This window comes from Stegostoma tigrinum, chromosome 2 (assembly GCF_030684315.1).
Source record: "Stegostoma tigrinum isolate sSteTig4 chromosome 2, sSteTig4.hap1, whole genome shotgun sequence".
In the NCBI taxonomy this organism is placed as follows: Eukaryota; Metazoa; Chordata; class Chondrichthyes; order Orectolobiformes; family Stegostomatidae; genus Stegostoma; species Stegostoma tigrinum.
In genome coordinates, this window is record NC_081355.1 from 47,247,210 (window position 1) to 47,270,768 (window position 23,559).

General features: G+C 42.1%; 1 protein-coding gene across 3 annotated transcripts in view; it reads right to left on the reverse strand.

Moving 5' to 3' along the window:
• LOC125461125 (triple functional domain protein-like) overlaps positions 1 to 11,689 on the reverse strand; it is a 636,773-nt gene extending 625,084 nt beyond the window's left edge. For all 3 annotated transcript variants that reach the window (XR_007249410.2, XM_048549570.2, XM_048549543.2), the window contains exon 1: positions 11,453 to 11,689. Coding sequence is in view for 2 of the 3 variants with exons in the window: in XM_048549570.2 (XP_048405527.1) it covers positions 11,453 to 11,519 (67 nt within the window). In the remaining variant the exon portion in view is untranslated. The remainder of the gene's footprint in view (positions 1 to 11,452) is intronic.
• Positions 11,690 to 23,559: the final 11,870 nt, after the last annotated feature.

The window sequence follows — 23,559 nt, forward strand, 5'->3', positions numbered from 1 at the left end:
GGCTTGGGGACCGCTTTGCGGAACACCTACACTCGGTTCACGACAAACAACTGCACCTCCCAGTCACAAACCATTTCAACTTCCCCTCCCACTCCCTCTCCATGGACGACATGGCCACCCTGGGCCTTCTCCAGTGTCACAACGATGCAACCTAAAGGTTGCAGGAACAGCACCTCATTATTCGCTTGGGAACTCTGCAGCCCAAGGGTTTCAATGTGGAATTCACAAGCTTCAAAAATTTCCCCACCACCCCAGCCTCATCATCCCAAAAGCAGCCCAGATCATCCTTGTCTCCCTGCCCTGTCCACCTTTTCTCCCACTTATCCGCAACTCCCACCCTCAACCTCCTACGTCCCAGGGTAATCCCCACCTCCTTGAATTGTCCTCCCTTGACTGACCAACCCCATCCTAACTCCCCACTTACACTCACCTTTACTAACTCCACCCCCGCCTCCTTGACCTGTCTGCCTCCTCTCCACCTATCTGCTCCTTTATCCATCTTCCATTCACCTCCACCCCCCTCTCTGCTTATTTCCGAATCACCTTCCCCTCCCCCATTTCTGAAAAAGCATCCAGACACAAAACATCAGCTTCCTTGCTCCTCTGCTGCTGCTTGGCCTGCAGTGTTCATCTAGCTCTACACCTTGTTACCACGGCACCCCAGACGTGGGCTCAACAGCACACCTTTTACTGTTGAAATAAAACTTCTCTACTCATCATATTTCCTCCCTCTTCCACTACTTGAGTATTAAGAGTATAAATTGTGGGGTTGTAGAAAACCAGGAGTAACAGTTAAAAAGGAATTTCAACTACACAAGAAATATCGGATTCCTTTCTAACACAATATGTAAAAAGCCTAAAAAAGGAAGAAATCATTGCTTGATCTAATAATGGGGAATAAAACAAAGAAAATGAGCCAAGTAAAAGTAGGGGAGCATTCAGGAATAGTGACCATTAAATAACGCACTTTAATACGGAAAAAAAGAGAAGGACATAACAATGATCAAAAAAAAACCTTGTTGACAGATTGGAAAAAAAAACTGATTTTGACCATAGCAGGTACAACTTGGGGAAATAAAACAGACAACAACATTGACAAAAATGAAGAACAACAACATTGGAAAAATATTTAAAACTGTGCTCAGCCAAGTCCACAAAAAGAACAAAGTAAAAACTAGTGGGACTCCCCAATAAATGACGCAGTATGAGGGTTCTGAAATTGACATACATTAACTACTAAGGCAGGAGAGGGCTGCACGTTAAGAGAATACCAAGTGATAGTAAAGGCAAGATTAAAAGTTTTGTTTTCAAAAAGCAAATTTTAAAAATGGAAATCTAGAGTGGGAAAAGGGTCATTAAGGGATTGACAGAATAAGGGATAGATGGAAAATACTCTGGAGAATAAAAAAGATGAAAGAAATAATTTGTTAATTCATTTTTGTATTTACCAGAGGGATAAAAGGCATATGACATGAATGAGCAGACGAATAATAAAAACAAAATTTAAAATGAATTAGGATATGTTAAATAAACAAACCAAACTCAAAGAGGATTAAACTTCTGATCCTGATCAAGTTATCCAAGAATTCTGAATCAATCTCCCAAAGTGTTAGCACAGCAAACAGTATACATATTTAACAATTTGTCAAATGCAGTTCCGGAGGGCTGTCGGATAGCTAATACAAATACATTCAAGAAGGGGAAAGATAATATGACCAGAGTTAAAGACTAGGCTTCCTCGTCTTGGAAGGAAGCTAAAATATTAGAATCACCGCTGAAGGAGAAAATGAGGGGAGAAAAAGTTATAACGGTGAATAATTAGCAGAGAACAACAAAAAGGAAATTCCTGCTTGCCTAAAGTTATTTGAATTTTGATTTTGAAGTGACAAAGAAGGTAGGCAATTGTGGTGCAGAAGAATTAAATTGGATTTTGAAAAGCCTTTAATAAGATTTCCCATTATAGCTGATGAACAAGGTCAGACAATGTAGAATCAGGGGACAATGGTAGAATAGATTTCTATCTGGCTTTAGCCCAGAAAGAAGAAGCAAAGTGTGTTTATTTAGAGGATGGACAGTGGTGTTCCACAAAGATAAGTGCGGAGAGCACCACTGTTGACAATTTTTAGGAACAAACAGACTCAGAGGACTATGGAAGATTGCTGTACATACAAGAGAACGTTAATAAACTTGCAAAATGAGCAAATGATTAGCAAATGCAACTCAACACAGATTAATATGCGGTAGGACATTTTGGGAGGTGAAAAATGAGGTAGGGTTGAGGAACAAAGGGGTCTCTGAAATCACCAGTGCCAATCACTTGCTAACAGGTACAATTATCACAGAGGAAATTCCATGTTACTGTTCATGAGCTCTGTGGGTCCTTCTAAGGCTGATGAGCATGATCCTAAAGCTACAACTCTATACATTTATCAGGTATTTCCGGGAGGTGAAAGTGATCTTTGGCCTTCAGATTGTTGGCATTCCTTTCTCCGGTTCCTTCTTCATAGAATCAAAGAATCCCTACAGTGTGAAAACAGACCCTTCAGCACAACGAGTCCACACCAACCCCCTCAGGATCCCACCCAGATCCATCCCACATAACCCACCTAATCTGCACAACCCTAAACACTATGGGCATTTTAGCGTGGCTAGCCTGCACATCTTTGGACTGTGGGAGGGAACCCACGCAGACACGGAGAGGATGTGCAAACTCCACACAGACAGTCGCCCGACAGTGAAAGCGAACACGGGGTCCCTGGCACTGTGAGGCACAATGCTACCACTGACCCACCGTGCCGCCCTGTCTTGTCAACAGGTGTTCTCAAAGAATTGACTACTGATCAGAAACTCAACTGGAATCACCGCATAAACACTGTGGCTACAAAAGCAGGTCAAAGGCTAGGAATACCGTAGCAAATAACTCACCTCCTTACTCCCAAAGCCTGTCCACCATATACAAGGCACAAGTCAGGAGTCTGATGGAACACTCCCAACTTGCCTAGATGGGTGCAGGTTCAAGCACACACAGGAACCTTGGCACTATCCAGGACAAAGCAACCACTTTGACTGACACCACATCCACAAGCATCCATTCCCTTCATCAGGAAACTTCAATAGCAGCAATATGTAATATCAACAAGGTGCACCGCACAAATTCGAAGATCTTTATACAGCACCTTCACGACCCATGACAACTTCCATCGAGGGAAAACGCAGCAGATATATGAGAACACTCGCCATCCAGATTGGAAATATGTCACCATTCTTCTACTGTCACACTTGGTCAAAATCCTGAAATTCCTCCCTAAAGACATTGTGGGTTAACCTACTGCAGGTGAGCTGCAGTGGTTCAAGATAACATATTTCCACTACTGTCTCAAGAGCACATTAGGATGGGTAACAAGTACAGGCGAGCCAGCAATGCACAAGTCCCCTAAGTGAACAAAAAAAAACTTGACTCTTCACATTTCCTCCAAGTCTGAACCAGTGTCTCCCTATGCTTTGGCACCTAAGTTGCAGCTCTTGAGGGATGTCTTCAGGGAGTCTTTGAAATGCTTCCTTTGTCCTCTTCTCTAACCTCAAGCTGGGCGAAGATTTGCTTTGGCGCTTTCAACTCAGGCTTCCTAATCACACAGCCGGCCTAGCAGAGTTGGTTTTGAATGATCATGGCCTCAATGTTGGTACCATCAGCTACTAGCTGTTTCAAGGAGGCTGTTGTTTGTACATTTGTACTCCCAGCTGTTGGGGAGAATCCACCTCAAACAGAATTGATGGTACATCTCAGTCTTGAGATCTTAAGGTGATGCTGACACGTAATTCAAGTTTCGGAGCCATACAGAAAATTTGGAAGGATTCCTACCATATACACAAGGATCTTGATTTCAGCACAGATGTCACTGCCACTGAAGACTCTCATCCTTCAGCATCTGATGTCAGCGTTAGGTGAGAGGTAGCTTCCCAGGTAAGGGAAAAGTTCCGTGTTTGGGAGGATTTCTCCATTTATCTTTATGAAGGATGCACTGGAACTTGACCTGGGATAGGTTACTAAAAACTTATATCTTCTTGAAGTTGATGCCAAGACCAATTCTTCGGTATGTTTTCACAAATGCACTGATCAAGACTTGAAGATTCTCTTCCAAAAGGAGGCACTGGTATTTGCATACTGAAGGTCCACAAACAAAGTCAGTGTAGTTTTTTTCAGAATATAGAATATAGTTTAAGAACATGGGACTATTTAGGACTGAAATGAGAAATTTTCCTCCCAGACAGCGTGGTGAGCCAGTGAATTTCTCTGCAGTTCTGGTCAAACCATTGAACGTCTCCAAGGAGGAGTTAGCAATAGTTCTCAGAGCTAAAGGAATCAAAAGATATAGGGAAAAAGGAAGAACTGTGTACTGAATTGGAGAATCAGCCACGATCACATTAATAGCACAGCAGATTCCAAGAGCCAAATCAACTACTGCCTGAATTGATGAAGCATCTAAAAATGGCTCAGTCCACAACAATTCTCATTCTGGTGCAGAACTGCAGCAATGTCCTGACACTAAGATAATCACCCTCCAACACAGCTAACGTGCCAAGCACGATTCAATCCAATTACCAAATCTACTTCAGCAGAAAAGGAATCAATTTCTTTCCAATTGCATTATTCAAAACGAATATCAAATCAACAAAACTAACCCGCCTTTTCATAAGGGGAAGTACTTGAATGCTAAAGAAAGAACAGAAATGGTACTACTGAAATGAAGGAAAACTTCAGAAGGATGAAACAAAAAGAAGAGGTACTCAGGGGTATTTTTGCATGAAACACAGAAAGCTATCACACAAGTGCAGCAGGTAATCAGGAAAGCTAATGGAATGCTGGCCTTTATTTTAAGGGGATTGAAGTATAAGAGTAGTGAAGTCTTACTACAACTGTCCAAGTTGCTGGTGAGATCACATCTAGAGTACTGAAAGCAATTAACAGAAGGTTCACTAGGATAGTCCTTTTTATGGAGGGGATTGTCTCAGGAGCCAAAGTTAAACAGGTTGTAACTCTACTCACTGGAGATTTGTTTATAAGAATGAGAGATGATTCCTTTGAAACTAACAAGAGTTGTAAAGGGTTCTACAGGGTAAAGCTGAAAGGTTTGTTCCCCCTCATGGAAGAATCTGTGTCTACAGGGCACAGCCTCAGAATTCAGTGGTGACAATTTAAGACTGAGATGAGGAGGAATTACTTCTTGCAGAGAGTTTGAAGTTTACAGGACTCCTTGCACAGTCAGCTGTGGGGACAGTTAATGCATATATTTAAAGGAGGAGATAGACAGATTCTTAATCAGTAGAGGAATCAAGGGTTACAAGGAAAATGCATGAAAGTAGATGAGGAATGCTGCATCAGCCACAATTTTATTGAGTGGTGAACTGGCTCAAAAGGCCTTCTCCTGTTCCGATTTCATATCGTGTTACAAAGGAATCGGAGGACCTTGAGAGAATATCGAAATCAATTCCATCCCACAGGCAATGAGAAGTTGCAATATCAAATTATCAAGGAATAATCCTGGTACACAGACAAAAATAAAAAGAAAAGTTTGAGTAGAGATGAAGTTACTGAATTATAAACAAGAAGCTCATAGGTTGGGCAGAAGTGTGGAAAAATGACTTCGTTTGCGTGTCTACTGAAGAATGTTACAAAATATATTTCACTTGATGACCTTGAAATGACTACAGTTGGGACTAAAAGAAAGTACGCAATTGACAAACAATCAAAACTAAAAGAGGATAAAGTTCTGGGTCTGGATGGTATGCAGCAATACACACTCAACCAAACAATGGATGAGCTAGCACAACCACTAAGCAAAAGATCACTGCCCCTTCATTCAATGATAATGGTTGATCTGATAACCCATAACCCTTGGATTCCTATGCTGATTAAAAACATCTCAGCTTTAACTATACATAAATGATCCAACCTCAACAGCCCCTGCAGTAAAAAATTCCAGATTCACAACCCTCAAGAAATTTCCCCTCATCTGTATCTTAATTGTGCAACAAAATCAAAAGAATTGCAGAGGCTGTAAATCAGTCACAAAAACAGAAATTGCTGTAAAAGTTCAGCAGGTCTGGCAGCATACGTGGACTGAAATCAGAGTTAAGATTTCGGGTCGAGTAACTTTTCCACAGTTTTGTCTCTTAAACAAGCAATGTGAGAGAATGCCCTCTGGTCCTAGACTCTCTCACAAAGGGAAAACAACCGCTCTACATGTACACTGTTAAGTCTCCCATGAACCTTGTATGTTTCACTAAGGTTGCCTCACATTCTTCTATATTCTAATGAATACAGGGCCAATCTTCTCAACATCTCCTCACAAGTAAGTCTCACCGTACCAATCTCACATGGGTATCAATCAAATGAACGTTCAAGACCATCTCTCCAATGCCTGTATATTTTTCCTTGGAAAAGGGGCCCAAAATTGTTCACAGTATTTCAGCTGCAGTCTAATTACTGTTTTGAATAGTTCTGGCAAAACCTTCAAACTTTTACACTCCATTCCCTTTGAAATAGAAGCCGACATTCCATTTGTCTTCCCCGCTGAACCTAGATGCTAGTTGTTTTGTGATTCATGCAGGGGAACTCCCAAATCCCTATGTTTCATAGCTTTCTGCAGTCTTTCTCCATTTCAATAATATTTGGCAGGAAGAATGGAGGAGCAAAAGTCCATAACCTCACATTTTCCCACAATAAATTCCATTATGTCTTAGATTCATCAGTAAAGTTGAGGGCTGACCTATTCTAGTGCGCTAAATTTTTAAAGACACAATTAATCTTGATCGTTGTCAAGCAAGCTGGCTGGTACTAAAAGGGAATTTTTTTTATGATTGTGGATCTTATTCTAGATGAGGGAAAGATTTTCCAAAAAGCTGAAATGAAATTGGAGGACACTTGTTTGGAATTAGGAGCCGCACAGTGGCTCACTGGTTAGCACTGCAGCCTTACAACACCAGGGACCAGATGCAATTCCACCCTCAGGCGACTGTCTGTATGGAATTTGCACATCCTCTGCATGACTACGTGGGTTTCCGCTGGATGCTCAGGATTCCTCCCCCAGTCCAAAGATGTGCAGGTTAGGTAGATTGGCCATGCTAAATTGTCTAGTGTCTAGGGGGTGTGTAAATTAGATGGATTAGCAGAGGAAATGCAGGGTTACAGAGAAAGGGAAAAGGGATGGGGATGGATCTCGATCTGGGTGGGATACTCTTCGGAGGGGCAGTGTGGACTTGTTGAGCTGATTGGCCTGCTTCCACAGTGTAGGGATTCTATGATTCTGTCAGTAGCTGTACAGATTAGTTAAGCTGAATAGCCTGGTTTTGTGCTGTATCTTCCTTCAGAACTCTAATTATGAAGCCAATAGTAAATTTCCAGTGTTTCCTGTTTTTCCAGGTGGCACAGTGACTCAGTGGTTAGCAGTGCTGCCTCACAGGGCCAGGGACCCAGGTTCAATCCAACCCTCAAGGGACTATCTGTGTGGAGTTTGCATATTCTCCCTTTGTCTGCGTGGGTTTCTTCCGCATGCTCCACACTCCAAAAATGTGTAAGCTAGGTGGACTGGCCAAACTAAATTGCCCATAGGGTTCAGGGATGTGTAGATTAGGTGGGTTACATGGGGATTCTCAGAGGGTCAGCATGGACTCATTGGACTGAAGGGCCTATTTCCACACTGTAGGGCTTCTATGAATAACAATACAGTACAAATTTAAAGCCAAAGTTCAGAATACAGCTAAAATAATGCAAGTCAGCAAACGCTAAATAAATAGCTGAAAGACCTTCCATTATCTTCAGTAAAGAATTTAGCACTACTTATTGTGCAGTCTTCCAACTCCCTGGGAGCTAAAAGTCACCACAGTCCAACTGGACCATACAGTGCTCTCAATATAAAGAGACAACTAGTTTAACCACTGGGCTACCATGCCCCAACGAGGAGAGAGGTTGAGGGGGAAGAGGTTGAGGAGGAGACTCCTTAATGGTAACGCAAAGTGAGGTTTGAATCCATGCTGCTGGCATCACTCTGTAAACACTAGCCATCCAGCCAACTGAACTAACAGACCTCAAAGGATCTCTATGAGCACCCATATAATGAACAAAAAAATTAAATTGCACATTTTAAAATTTCACACTAAATGGAACTACATTGTTCTACTATACAATGCAGTTTGTTTCATGAGAAGTGATGGCAATTTGCATTGAGAATTTGCAAAATTCATTAAGGGGAAAATGACAGACAATGGAAGGAAGCTCAGCCCGAGGGAAGCTGGAAACCCAGAACACTCCTTCACCAGGGAGGTGGGGGGGTATGCAATAAAGCAATGCATTTCACTAGTGTCTAAATTCAAATTGTCGAAGCAATATAGAACAATTTTTTCATAATTTAAATTTGACATCAGAATTTAATCAACCATCTATTTAGTTTTTTTGAAAAAAAGAACATTTCACTTATTCAGGTGAGATTCAGCAAAAACTTTAAACAATGAAGATGAATCTCAACTATTGTGTTACTTTTGATTCTCCAGAAAGGGTCGAGTGTGTACAAGGCTCTCCTATTATACATTTCAAGAACACTAAATTTGTTCAGAACATTTAGTCAACAGTTCCACAGATGCAGTCCAACAAATCTAGTTTATGATAAGTCCAAAAAAAGCACAATATTAGAAACATGATAAAATGTGAGGCTGGATGAACACAGCAGGCCAAGCAGCATCTCAGGAGCACAAAAGCTGACGTTTCGGGCCTAGACCCTTCATCAGAGAGGCCCGAAACGTCAGCTTTTGTGCTCCTGAGATGCTGCTTGGCCTGCTGTGTTCATCCAGCCTCACATTTTATCATCTTGGAATCTCCAGCATCTGCAGTTCCCATTATCTCCAATATTAGAAACACTTCACTTCTAACAAGGTTTTAGTCCATGTGCACTATATATCCTGAAATCAGTAAGCAGGAAGCAGGAAGACTTGTACAACATATCAGTACAGTCAGAGTTAAACTGCAAGAATCAGGAATATTCAGGTAAAACAAATAATGGCAAATTTCGGTTACCTGAACAAGAAAGCAATAAAACTAGAGTCTGATTCCAAAAGTATCACAGTTCAAATGCAAGACTATGCAGCGTCTGGGGGCAGACTGTGCATTTCTGCAGATATGAACTGGATACAATATTATTAGGTTCAAAGATAGCCATCAAAAAAATTGAACAGTTTAAGTAAAAATAAAACAGCCTTTTTGTCTAAATTATGAGTTTCTAAATTTAAAGGAAACAAGAAGCCAGATAATTCTTCAGGCTACTTAACATTTTCAAATCTGATTCTCTTTTTCGGAACACTAACCTTGACAGAGCGTACAAATCAGACTTAAAGATGTTCAAATATCAGATCCATGATTACAACGGTGTACTTTTACATTTTATTTAGGGCCATTCACAGCTGAGAACCTCACGACAAAGTACAGACAAGAGAAAATTACCTTCCACTTCTCAAACATTATTAAAAAATAATCAGCCTTTTCAACTTGTACATAAGAAACAGAAGAACCTTTAGCAATTCTTATCATTTTTGGAAGAAAGCTAATGGGCTCAAGAACCCAATGGATAACACAATTAACCCAAAGTAAAACTAATATTAATTTTGAACAATGATAAACAAAAGCCAAAAATGTGTTTGCTTATCCATTTTCTTTGTTACTCAGCAAAATTTCCAAACAGAAACACATCAATAGCTTTTCAAAATCTTCTGCAAGTTAGGTTTGTGGCTGGACAAGAAACCCTGCAGATTCAACTCGAAAGGTCAGTGATTCAGATCAGTCCTGAAATAACAGCATTATTAGTTGACATTTAAATAATTCCCACACTAAAAAAAATTCTTAAAAGTAAAACGTTAAAAAAAACAGAACAACAACTACCAATTCAACGGAAGTGCACTGCACTTCCCACTACAATCTTAAAATCCACACTGATCTCTAAGTTTCGAAAATGTTTCATTTTGTCACAACTCCCACTTTGTCAAGAGACTGACTCCCTGATCTTCATCTGCTTCTAGGACAACTCCATACATGCCTTTCTCCACAACTCCCAGATGTGTAAACAAAGTCAGCAGTTTTTACACAAGTTCTTACATTCAACACAAAATGATCATTTTAAAAGATTCTATGCTCCCTTTCTGGGACAAGAACCAAATAGCCCTTGCGTAATAGCCGTTCTCCTTCCAGAAATTTCCTGACCTGTCGTGTAAGTCCAATTTTTTTAAATATTCTTGATTTTTAACAATCAAAGTATTATTTAAGCTAGAATTCTCATTGTCCTGCTCTTGCCCTACTGTGCATCTCGTCTCTGTTCCACATTTGAAATGTGGTCTAAGTTTCTTCATGGAAATCATGAAACTCCTTATCATCCATCTTTACACAGTTTCAATAATCCATCTTGTCTTCCTTCAAATTTCCATTTTACACCATATTATTCAGAGCCTGTTTTATAACCCCTTTATCTCCCCTTTGCACCATTTATTTGTGTTCTTTTCTCCATCAATCCTCCTCTTACTCTCACTTCAAAATTATATTTCTATTTCACCGCACTGTCTTCCATTAGTTTGTCACTTCTCTCATTCCAATTTAGACTCAGTCCCTCCAAGGATCCAATTATTCATCTTCCATCACTCAGCTACATGTGAAATCTCTTTCAATACTGATTGGTGCACTAGCCACTTTAGTTCTGAACCTCAGAAGTCAAAATATCACAGTTTCAGTTCTCTGTGGCTCTCTCAAGCCAGCTTTTGGAATTGATTAGTAAATCTAGGCTAGTGAGGTCAATATAAAAATCAACCCATCATGACAGAGAGACCTGCTGAAAACTGAGTATGCGACGATCTGATCAGAATCATAGGCTTGGTGCTTGTGATACCACCTGGAGTTACATGTGATCGTTAGCCACGAAAGATGAATTCCAAAGTTATCCCAGTCCATGAACTCTCTTGCATCCCTCTCTACCACACGCCCCTTCTCCTCCACCTTAACAGTATGATATCCCCCTCATTTCTTATGTTCCCATCCGTGTACATTAAAGTTTCCCATTCTCCTTTGTCTCCTCTGCCTATTTCAATTGTTTCCTTTATTCCGCGACTACTTCTGTCTATTCAATTCTTCCATACTTTCCACGCCATTCCCCGCCCCCATTACCGTAGTCATCTTCGTCATTCTTTCAATATAGCCTCCCATTCCACTTTCGCCACCAATTCTCCGCTCCTTCCCCACCCCTCTAATGTTTCTTCCTAATCGCTTACGTTTCCTCGTAAAGCTCTCATGTCCCAAATTTTCCCCAATCCCTTTTCGTGCTGCATGAGCCACAATATGCGTGCGGGCGTGGGCCCGGACTCCGGGCCCGAACCAACCCCGGCCTCCCGGGAGCCAGGCTGCAGTCCCGCGTCTCCCACTTACCAGATCGGAAAAACGCGGCGATGTCGGCGTCCCCGGCCGGGTCCTCCGCCCCCTCTGCAGAGCTCATGTCGGCGGCAGTGGCCTCCTCCTCAGAATGTCCGGTTACAATCCTCCAGCAGAGCAGAGATGCGGATCCTAATTCTGATGGCAACCACCAAGCAGAGGAAGGGAGGGAGCGAGCAGCAAAATGCTGCCACCTCTACCAGCTCTCCTCCATCTTGGAGCCTTGAATCACAGTCCGGAAAACATCGACAAACCTCGGTAACTTCCGGAATTCCAGCCATCCCAAGGTCACTGCTTCTCCAGCCGGAGGGAGCCGAGAAGCAACAGCGGCAGTCTTAAAACAGCACGCACCACGCAAATGTGCAAATCCCAAGATGCGCCAAGAGACAGAGATACAAACATAAACAGTTATGAGTTGATCCTGATGCATATGTAGGGAGATTCGAATTTCAGGTGTAAGGTATACACCGAGGCAGAGGAGGTTAAAATTCTTGAACGCAACACTGCACATGACCAGTGAGCAGGTACGGTATAAGCGCATTTAGAGCATTCGACAGAAATCGAAATTCCTCGAATTCGAAAGCACTCTAATAACTGGTGCTACAACTACAGAAATATAAATATGAACATGAAATATAAATATAAATTTGGGCGGCACGGTAGCTAAGTGGTTAGCACTGCAGTCTCACAGCGCCAGGTTCGATTCCAGCCTCGGGCAACTGTCTGGAGTTTGCACATTCTCCCCGTGTCTGCGTGGGTTTCCTCCCACGGTCCAAAGATGTGCAGGCTAGATGGATCAGCCATGCTAAATTGCCTGTAATGTTCAGGGGTGTGTGGGTTGTAGAGGGATGGTTCTGGGTGGGACATTTCAAGGCGTGATGTGGACTTGTTGGGCCAAAGGGCCTGTTTCCACATTGTAGGGAATCTAATCAAACATAATGTATGAACTGTTGTATTGCAACAGAAATAATTAATTCACAAATTTTCATATTCAAAATGTGTCTAAGAGCTGAACAAATGTCACATGGAAAAACATGAAAATATACACAACTTTACAAACTGGATATATTCACTTTAACCGTGCATATGAAGAAGCACTGATAAAATATAACTTTAAATATTGCCTGCATTCATAACATTGTACATTTATAACATAAATATACAAACCAAACCGTATAAGATTTGGAGCTCTTTAATACCACATTCACGTGCAGTCTACTGGCAGATATAAGAGAAACAAGGCAAACACAATACGTGCATGAAATGGATTTATATTATAGGAATGCAATGATACTTAAACACAAGTAAATTGTCAAACGACTAGCAAATGTTCACTAAAGTAAAACAAATAAAATTATTTTATTGTCATATATAAATGGATGTGAACGTAGGAGGTATTGTTAGTAAGTTTGCAGATGACACCAAAATTGGTGGTTTAGTGGACATTGAAATGAGATTACTTCAGAGTGTAGCAATACTTTGATCAAATGGGTGGATAGGCCAAGCAGTGGCAGATGGGGTTTAATCTACATCAACGTGAAGTACCACATTTTGGTAGGGCAAATCAGAGCAGGGCTTATACACTAATGGTAAGGTTTTGAGGTGCGAGTTCATTATTCCTTAGAAGAGGAGTCACAGGTAGACGGGGTAATGTCGAAAGCATTTGGTATGCTTGCCTTTTTTGGTCAGCGCTGTTGTGGCTGTACGGGGCATTGGTTAGGCTGCTTTTGGAACGTTGCATTAAATTCTAGTTTCCCTGCAAAGGCAAAGATTTTGTAAAACTTGAAACGATTCAGGAAAAATCTACAAGGATGTTGCCAGGGTTGGAGACTTTGAGCTCTCGCGAGAGACTGAAAAGCCTGGGGCTGTTTTCTCTGTGGTATCAGAGGACAAGGGAGTGACCTTACAAAAATCTTTATAAAATCATGAGGAGCATAGATTGGTTGAAGACTCAAGGTCTTTTCCCCAGGATGGAGGAGTCAAAAAGTAGACAGCATAGGTTTAAGGTGAGAGGGGAAGGATTTAAAAGGAACCTAAGGAGCATCTTGTTCATGCAGAGGGAGATGCATATCTTGAATGGGCTCCCAGAGGAAGCAATGTTGGCTGGTACAATTACAAGACATTTAAAAGGCATCGAGATGGGTATATGAATAGGAGGAGTTTAGACGGACAATAGGGCAAATGCTGGCAAAGGGAACTAGATAAATTTAGGACATCTGGTTGACATGGGGATGAGTTGGACCAAAGGGTCTGTTTCTGCGCTATATATCTCTATGACTCTGAATAACTGCAAAAACAGAAAATGACTGAACAAACTCAGCAGGTCTGGCAGGAGAGAAAGCAGCATTAAAGCTTTGGTCAAGTGATCATAGAACATAGAATATTACAGCACAGTACAGGCCCTTCGGCCCTCGATGTTGTGCCAACGTGTCATACCGATCTCAAGCCCATCTAACCTACCCTATTCCATGTACGTCCATATGCTTATCCAATGATGACTTAAATGTACCTAAGGTTGGCGAATCTACTATCATTGCAAACAAAGCGTTCCATTCCCTTACTACTCTCTGAGTAAAGAAACTACCTCTGACATCTGTCCTATATCTTTCACCCCTCAATTTAAAGCTATGCCCCCTTGTGCTCACCGTCACCATCCCAGGAAAAAGGCTCTCCCTATGCACCCTATCTAACCCTCTGATTATTTTATATGTCTCAATTAAGTCACATCTCAACCTTCTTCTCACTAACGAAAACAGCCTCAAGTTCTTCAGTCTTTCCTTGTAGGACCTTCCCTCCATACCAGGCAACATCCTAGTAAATCTCCCCTGCACCGTTTCCAAAGCTTCCACATCCTGCTTATAATGCGGTGACCAGAACTGTACACAATACTCCAAGTGCGGTTGCACCAGAGTTTTGTACACCTGCAGCATAACCTCTTGGTTCTGGAACTCGATCCCTCTATTAATAAAAGCTAAAACACTGAATGCCTTCTTAACAGCCCTGTCAACCTGGGTGGCAACTTTCAAGGATCTGTGTACATGGACACCGAGATCTCTCTGCTCATTTACACTGCTAAGAATCTTACCATTAGCCCAGTACTTTGCCTTCTGGTTACTCCTACCAAACTCCTACCAAACTCCATTTGCCACCTCTCAGCCCAGGTCTGCAGCTTATCTATGTCTCTCTGCAACCTACAGCATCCTTCGTCACTATCCACAACTCCACCGACCTTAGTGTCATCTGCAAATTTACTAACCCATCCTTCTACACCTTCATCCAGGTCATTTATAAAAATGACAAACAGCAGTGGACCCAACACCGACCCTTGCGGTACACCACTAGTAACTGGTCTCCAGGACAAACATTTCCCATCAACTACCACTCTCTGTCTTCTTTCAGCAAGCCAATTTCCGATCCAAACTGCTATATCTCCCACAATCCCATTCCTCCGCATTTTGTACAATTGCCTACTGTGGGGAACCTTATCGAACGCCTTGCTGAAATCCATATACACCACATCAACCGGTTTACTCTCATCTACCTGTTTGGTCACCTTCTGAAAGAACTCAATAAGGTTTGTGAGGCATGTCCTTCCCTTCACAAAACCGTGCTGACTATCCCTAATCCATTTATTATTTTCTAGATGATTATAAATCCTATCTCTTATAACCTTTTCCAACAATTTACTAACAACTGAGGTAAGGCTCACTGGTCTATAATTACCAGGGTTGTCTCTACTCCCCTTCTTGAACAGGGGAACCACATTTGCTATCCTCCAGTCATCTGGCACTATTCCTGTAGACATTGACGAGTTAAAGATCAATGCCAAAGGCTCGGCAATCTCCTCCCTGGCTTCCCAGAGGATCCTAGGATAAATCCCATCCGGCCCAGGGGACTTACCTGTCTTCACCCTCTGTAGGATTTCTAATACCTCTTCCTTGTACAGATCCTCCTACAGAATCTGGATTATCTGCACTGAGCCAAATGTGACTCTTGTGGTGTGGTGATACTGACCCTACCTCTGACCTAGGAGACTTGGGTTCAAGTCCCATCTGCTCCAGAGGTGTACATTAACATTTTTAAGAGATTGTTTAGAAAATAGCTGAAGAATGAAACAAATTTCATAACTTGTAAAATAACACTGCATAGAAAAAAAAACAGCCATGAACAATGAGGGATATAAGTAACAGTATAAAGCTAGAAAAAAGGCCTTGCAAAAAACAATACGGATTCTGCCAAATAGGAAATATGCAAAAGGGCCATAAAATAGCTTATAAGAGCTACTGAAAGGGATAATGAAAGAAAACTTGCTTCAAATCAATAGGAAAAATTTTATAGTTACACAAAGCGAAAGCAGGTGGTCATGAGCAATACTGGTCCACCAAAGCCTGAAAGTGGGAATTTTGTCAAGTACCATAGGGAAATGGCAAACATGTTGAATGGTTACTTTTCCTCCGTATCTACAATTAAAAAAGGAGAATAGCTTTACAGAAGTTGCAAGGAAATTAATAGTGGATCAGGGTCAGGAATTGAGTAATGTTAATAAAACATTGGTTATCAGGATATTAAAGGAATTAATACAAATCTCCTGGACCTGATGGTCTACATCAGAGGCTGTTGAAAGAAATAGGAGAACACATTGTAGATGCCCTAAATGTAATCTTTCAGAGTTTCATAGGTTTAGGAGTTATCTCTCTGGAATTTAAACATTGCACATGTCACCCTACTTTATAAGATGGACAAAAGAAGAAAACCAGGTAATTATAGAACAGTTAGCCTAACATCCATGGTGGAGTCTACAATCAAGCAACACCTCAACAATTTTCAGTTAATCAGGGAGAGCCAGCATGGATTCGTGATAAGGTCATGTCTGACTGTAGTGATTGTGATGAGGTCAGCCAGATTGATCTCATAAAATCATAGAGATATACAGCATGAAAACAGATCCTTTGGTCCAACTCATCCGTGCCAACCAAATATCCTAAATTAATCCAGTCCCATTTGCCAGCATGTGGCCCATATGCCTCAAAACATTTCTTATTCATATACCCATCCAGGTGCCCTTTAGAAGTTGTAATTGTACCAGCTTCCACCATTTCCCTACAAAAAATAGACGTTTTGCTGCTCCCTTACTGTGATTTCTCCATGGTCAGCTGTGAATTTTCCTGTTTGTTTATTTTTCTGAGATGAACTCCAATGTCCAGAGATACTTAAAATCAAACAGCAGAGACAGTAGCTGTGAATATTCATTGCTGGGTCAGACAGCAGTATAGGTTTCTTTCTCCAGTTGATTCACTTCTCACCATGTGCTACTTCCTTTGTCTTCCTCCTTACTACATTTTGTTTTGTTTTGATCTTTTTTCCCCAAAGTTCTAAAACAATGCAATAGCTTACAAAACAGTAATCACTGCTCCTAGGATTCGAGGAATCATCTCCAACACTGAAAATACCTCAAAAAAGGAGCAGCCCTTACAGCCACAAATTTTTCCTATCCACTATCTTAGAGTACCCCTGGAGAATAAGAATGCAGAAGGTATGTTGCAGTTATACAAAACCTCAGTAATATACACCACCTGGAATACTGTGAGCTGATGTGGGCCACACTAGGAAGGCTATTTTGGCCTTGGAGGGAGTATATCATAGCTTAAGGGTGCATACATGAGGATCAATGGTCGGCACAACATTGTGGGCTGAAGGGCCTGTTCTGTGCTGTACTGTTCTATGTTCTATGTTTAACAAGAATGATACCTGTACTTCAGGTCTGTGTCTGGAATTTAAAAGGTTAAGGGGAGATCTGATCAAAATCTAAGATATTAATACGAAAGAGCAGGGTAGATAAAAATAAACTTATTTCCACTGCTTGGGTATTCTACAACTAGGAGACATTGTCTGAGAATTAGTGACAGACAATTCAAGAGAGATGTTAGGAAACACTTCCACACACAAAAGGTACTGATGTTTGAAATTCTTTTCCATGAATGGCAATAGATGTTATATCAGTTGTAAATTTTAAATTTGAGATAGGTACAGTTTTGTTCAACAAACAGATTAAGAGATATGGGCCTAAGGCAGATATATGGAGTAAAGCCACAGATCAGCCATGATCTCATTGATTGGCAGAAAGCCTCAAGGAACTGAATGACCTACTCCTTTTCCATGTTTCTAAATCAAAAAGGCCCATTTTTTCTGTAGCATGCATAAACAGATTTGTAAGTTCCTATAATAACATACACATACAGTAATCAAATGCAAAGGCTATAGGACTTGACAACATTACTGGCAACAGTACCGAAGACTTGTGTTCCAGAACTTGCCATGTCCCTCACCAAGCTGTACAGATACAATGCTGGCAACTATCCAACATGGTGGAAAATGCCTGTTGCCATATACACATGCAAAGACAAAGGCAAGACAAATCCAATCAGGATGATTACTGCCTCATCAGTCTACATTCAATCAGTAAAATGATGGAAAGTATCATCAATGATCTATCAAGCAACACCAACTTAGCAATAACCTGCTCAAGGACACTCAGTTTGGATTCTCACCTCATCACAACCTTGTTCAAACATAGGCTAAAAAGCTAAATTCAAGAGGTGAAGGGAGGGTCACTGCCCTTGATATCAAGGATACATTTGGCTGAAAATGGCTTCCAGGAACCCAAGCAAAACTGGAGCCAATGGGAATGTGGGAAAAATCTCCACTGGTTGGCATATGATTGTAGTTATTAGACGTCAGTCATCCTAGTTGCAGGACATCTCTGCAGCAATTCATCAGGTACAGTCAGCTGCTTCATCAATGACCTTTCCTCCATCATAAGGTCAAATGTTGTGTTATTCACCGATTGTGCAATATTCAGCACAATTCATGACTCAAAGAAAAAAGATTGCACTGGAGCATGATAATTCTTTGTGAGCTCTCCTAAGTAGATCATCCTCTCACATCTTTTGTAATTGTTCTACTCTTTTAAATCTCAATTGTAAATCTGTCAGAACTACTAACAATGTCCTTTTAAATCTACTGATTGGTCTGGCGATCTTTTGACCTTCGGAAACAACCAACAACACAACTGGATCTGACTCGACCGTGACCAGGACCTCCTGGAGCACTCAACTGTATGAAGCGACAGGATCCAACTGCCAATGCTGGAACTGCGTTCACAACAGTGAAGTGACTAGCCACTTACAAGCATCTTGAAGGCCCAACCTGCACGTTGATTGGTAACCCACTACATGGGTCAACAATGCTGTCGAAGAGAATACCGAGATACAGGCTACTAGACTAGGTGGGATTGAGGTTCACAATGAAGAGGTATTAGAAATCCTACAGAGTGTGAAGATAAATAAGTCCCCTAGGCCGGATGGAATTTATCCTAGGATCTTCTGGGAAGCCAGGGAGGAGATTGCCGAGCCTTTGGCATTGATCTTTAACTCATCATTGTCTACAGGAATAGTGCCAGACGACTGGAGGATAGCAAATGTGGTTCCCCTGTTCAAGAAGGCGAGTAGAGACAACCCTGGTAATTATAGACCAGTGAGCCTTACCTCAGTTGTTGGTAAATTGCTGGAAAAGGTTATAAGGGATAGGATTTATAATCATCTAGAAAATAATAAATTGATTAGGGATAGTCAGCACGGTTTTGTGAAGGGTAGGTCGTGCCTCACAAATCTTATTGAGTTCTTTGAGAAGGTGATCAAACAGGTAGATGAGAGTAAACCGGTTGATGTGGTGTATATGGATTTCAGCAAGGCATTCGATAAGTTTCCCCACAATAGGCAATTGCACAAAATGCGGAGGAATGGGATTGTGGGAGATATAGCAGTTTGGATCGGAAATTGGCTTGCTGAAAGAAGACAGAGAGTGGTAGTTGATGGGAAATGTTTGTCCTGGAGACCAGTTACTAGTGGTGTACCACAAGGGTCAGTCTTGGGCCCACTGCTGTTCGTCATTTTTATAAATGACCTGGATGAGGGCGTAGAAGGATGGGTTAGTAAATTTGCAGTCGACACTAAGGTCGGTGGAGTTGTGGATAGTGACGAAGGATGCTGTAGGTTGCAGAGAGACATAGATAAGCTGCAGACCTGGGCTGAGAGGTGGCAAATGGAGTTTGGTAGGAGTAACCAGAAGGCAAAGTACTGGGCTAATGGTAAGATTCTTGGTAGTGTAGATGAGCAGAGAGATCTCTGTGTCCATGTACACAGATCCTTGAAAGTTGCCACCCAGGTTGACAGGGCTGTTAAGAAGGCATACAGTGTTTTAGCTCTTATTAACAGAGGAATCGAGTTCCGGAACCAAGAGGTTATGCTGCAGGTGTACAAAACTCTGGTGCGGCTGCAGTTGGAGTATTGAGTACAGTTCTGGTCACCGCATTATAAGAAGGATGTGGAAGCTTTGGAAACGGTGCAGAGGAGATTTACTCAGATGTTGCCTGGTATGGAGGGAAGGTCTTACGAGGAAAGGCAGAGGGACTTGAGGCTGTTTTCGTTAGAGAGAAGAAGGTTGAGAGGTGACTTAATTGAGACATATAAAATAATCAGAGGGTTAAATAGGGTGGATAGGGAAAGCCTTTTTCCCAGGATGGTGACGGTGAGCACAAGGGGGCCTAGCTTTAAATTGAGGGGTGAAAGATATAGGACAGATGTCAGAGGTAGTTTCTTTACTCAGAGAGTAGTAAGGGAATGGAACGCTTTGTTTGCAATGGTAGTAGATTCGCCAACTTGAAGTACATTTAAGTCATCACTGGACAAGCAAATGGACGTACATGGAATAGTGTAGGTTAGTTGGGCTTCAGATCGGTATGACAGGTCGGCACAACATCGAGGGCCAAAGGGCCTGTTCTGTGCTGTAATGTTCTTTGTTCTATGTTCTATGGAGTGGACCTGCCCTTATAGAGTCCTGACCAGATTGAGACCATCCAAAGCAGCAGAGGCCAGTACCAATGACCAGGATCCCACTGGGCACGCACATGTCTGTAATGGCAAACCATCCACACTAACTCCCAGGCCCAACCAGAGGCAGCCATTTACCCAGGAAACACTGGAGATGCGCTGGCCTGCATGTGAAACTGAAACAACATGGTTTCAAGTCCCACCTCCCCAGCACACACTTGTCAATTGTCCAAGCCATTGAAAACAAGCTGGACAAACCTAAAGCTAGAATCACCTCCCAAACAGAATTGAGAGACGACTGAATGCACTGTTTTACAAAGTTATGGCTCGGTCTTGCTTCACCTGTGCTTTTCAACCTGCGAGCTTCTCAATCCATTGGATGGTCCACACAGAGTCCTCAGGCCCCAATGAGTTACTGATTCCAGACCAAGAATATCTGCCAGTAATGTTCTGACCCTACTATCTGTTGCAGGAGTTTACTTGTACTATCTTGACAACAGTTTAGCTGCCACTCCATACGGAAACAAACGCACTTCACAATATATACAAATAGCCTTGAGACAGAATAACCCAATGCCTTGTTCATCATAGCCGGTGGCGCCAAACAGGCTACCAAGATAAAATCAACACGTCTCCTGTCCCAGCAGCGGCCCAAACAACCTGGACCATTGCTATACAACCATCAAATTATCTACTGCTCCATTCCCCACCTGCATTTTGGTGAATTAGGCCATAAGGCTGTGCTCCTTCTCCCAGCGTAAAAGCAGTAACTGAAGAGTGAGGATTTACTATGGAAAGTTTTACAGTGCTGGTCTGAGGTAAAGAACAAGCTCCTACGTGATTGCATGGAGCTGGTGGACTGGTCCATATTCAAGAACTCAGTGACCAATTCAAATGAGTATGCCACTACAATCACAAACTTCATCAGTAACTATATAGAGGACCGTGTGCCAAAAATTTAACCCTAGTGTTCTCCAATCAGAAGCCATGGATGAACCGAAAGATCCACTCCCCACTGAAGTGAGGGTCTGAGGCATTCAAGTGACCCCGACCTATACAGGAAATTTGGGTATGATCTACACCAAACCATCAGCAGCACCAAGAGAAAATTTCAGACACTACATTAGAGTCCCAGACTAACCACACATCAATTGTGGCAAGGCTTACAGAATGTAATGGGCTACAAAACAAATTCAAGCAGAATCGCTGACAACCTTGCATCCCCCCCACACCCCCGCCTGATGAGCTCAATGCACTCTATGCTCATTTTGAACAGAAGGTCAGTGAAATGATGTCACCTGCCCTGATAGTCTCGTATACAGCTATATCCACAGTCATCACCACAGATCATCCTTCTTGAGGGTGAACTCATGGAAAGCAAGTCGCCAGCCATGCACTCAGATCCTGCACTGACCAGCTGGCAGGTGTATTTGCAGACATCTTGAACCTCTCCTTGCTACAAATGTAAGGTTCCACCCACTTCAAGAAGACTAGTATCATCCCAGTGCCAAAGAAAAATCAGGCAACATGCCTTAATGCCTAGATAAAAACTGAAAGAACGGCAAATGCTGTAAATCAGAAACAAAAAAAGAAGTTGCTGGAAAAGCTCAGCAGATCTAGCAGCATCTGAGAAGAAAAATCAGAGTTAACATTTCGTGTCCAGTGACTCTTCCTCAGAACTTCTGAGGAAGGATCACTGGACCCAAAATGTTAACTGATTTCTCTTCACAAAAGCAGCCAGACCTGTTGAGTTTTTCCAGAAACTTCTGTTTTTGTGCCTTAATGACTACTGCCAGTGGCTCTGCCATCCATCATTATGAATTGCTTCAAGAGGTTAGTGACAGCACACATTAACTCCAGCCTCCCAGACTGCCTTGATCTACTACAATTTGCCTATCATCACAACTGGTCCATGGCAGGGCTGTACACTCATCCCTGGAACATCTGGATAACAAGGACATCTACATCAGACTCCTATTTATTGACTTTAGGTCTGCCTTCAACACCATAATTCAAATGAAATTCACCTCTCCAAACTTTGGTTCTGCTCCCGTTCTGTGCAACTAGATCCTCAATTCTCTGACCCACAGATCGCAATCAGTAAGGGGAGGTGACAACACCTCCTCCACAATAATCGACAACATAAATGCCCAGCAAAGCTGCGTACTCAGGTCCCTTACTATATTCCTTATACACTCATGATATGTAGTCAAATTCCGCTCTAACTACATTTAAAATTTGCTGATGGCACTACCATACTGGATCTGATCTCAAGCAACAATGAAACAGAGTACAGAGATAAGGGCAGCACGGTTGCACAGTGGTTAGCACTGCTGCCACCCAGCACCAGGGACCCAGGTTCGATTCCAGCCTTGGGCGACTGTGTAGAGTTTTGCACATTCTCCCTGTATCTACGTGGGTTTCCTTCGGGTGCTCCGGATTCCTCCCACAGTCCAAAGATGTGCAGGGTAGGTGGATTGGTCATGCAAAATTGCCCATAGCATTCAGGGAGGTGAAGCTTAGGTGGGTTATAGGGGGGTGGTCTAGATGGGATGCTCTGAGGTTTGGTGTGGACTTGTTGGGCCGAAGGGCCTGTTCCCACACAGTAGAGATTCTATATCTATAAATAACTTAGTGGCTGGGTGTTAAGATGACAATATCTCCCTCAATGTCAGTAGAACAAAAGAGTTGGTCATCAACTTCAGGGAGGAGACTGGAGGACCTGCCCCAGTCTGTATCAATGGTGCTATGGTGTTGGTGGTTGCAAGCTTCAAGTTCTTAGGAGGAAATGTCACCAATGTCCTGGTCCAATCATATTGACACTTGTCAAGATAGCACACTAAATACTTTACTTCCTCAGAAGGCTAAGGAAATTTGATAAGTCCACAATGATTCTTATGATTTTTTGTCGATGCACTATTGAAAGCAATCAAACCAGATACATCACAGTTTGATATAGCAAGTGCACTGCCCAAGACCGCAAGCACTTACAGAAAGTGTGAATGCAATCAAGTTCTTTGTGAAAACCAGCCCTGCTTCCATTACCTCTATGTACACTTCCACTACTGCCTGCAGAAAGCAGCCAGCATAATCAAGGAAACCTCTCACCCTTGTTATACTTTGTTCGGTTCTCTTCCATCAGACAGAAGATACAAAAGTTTGAAAACACATACCAACAGATTCAAGAACAGCTTCTTCCCTGCTGTTGCAGACTCA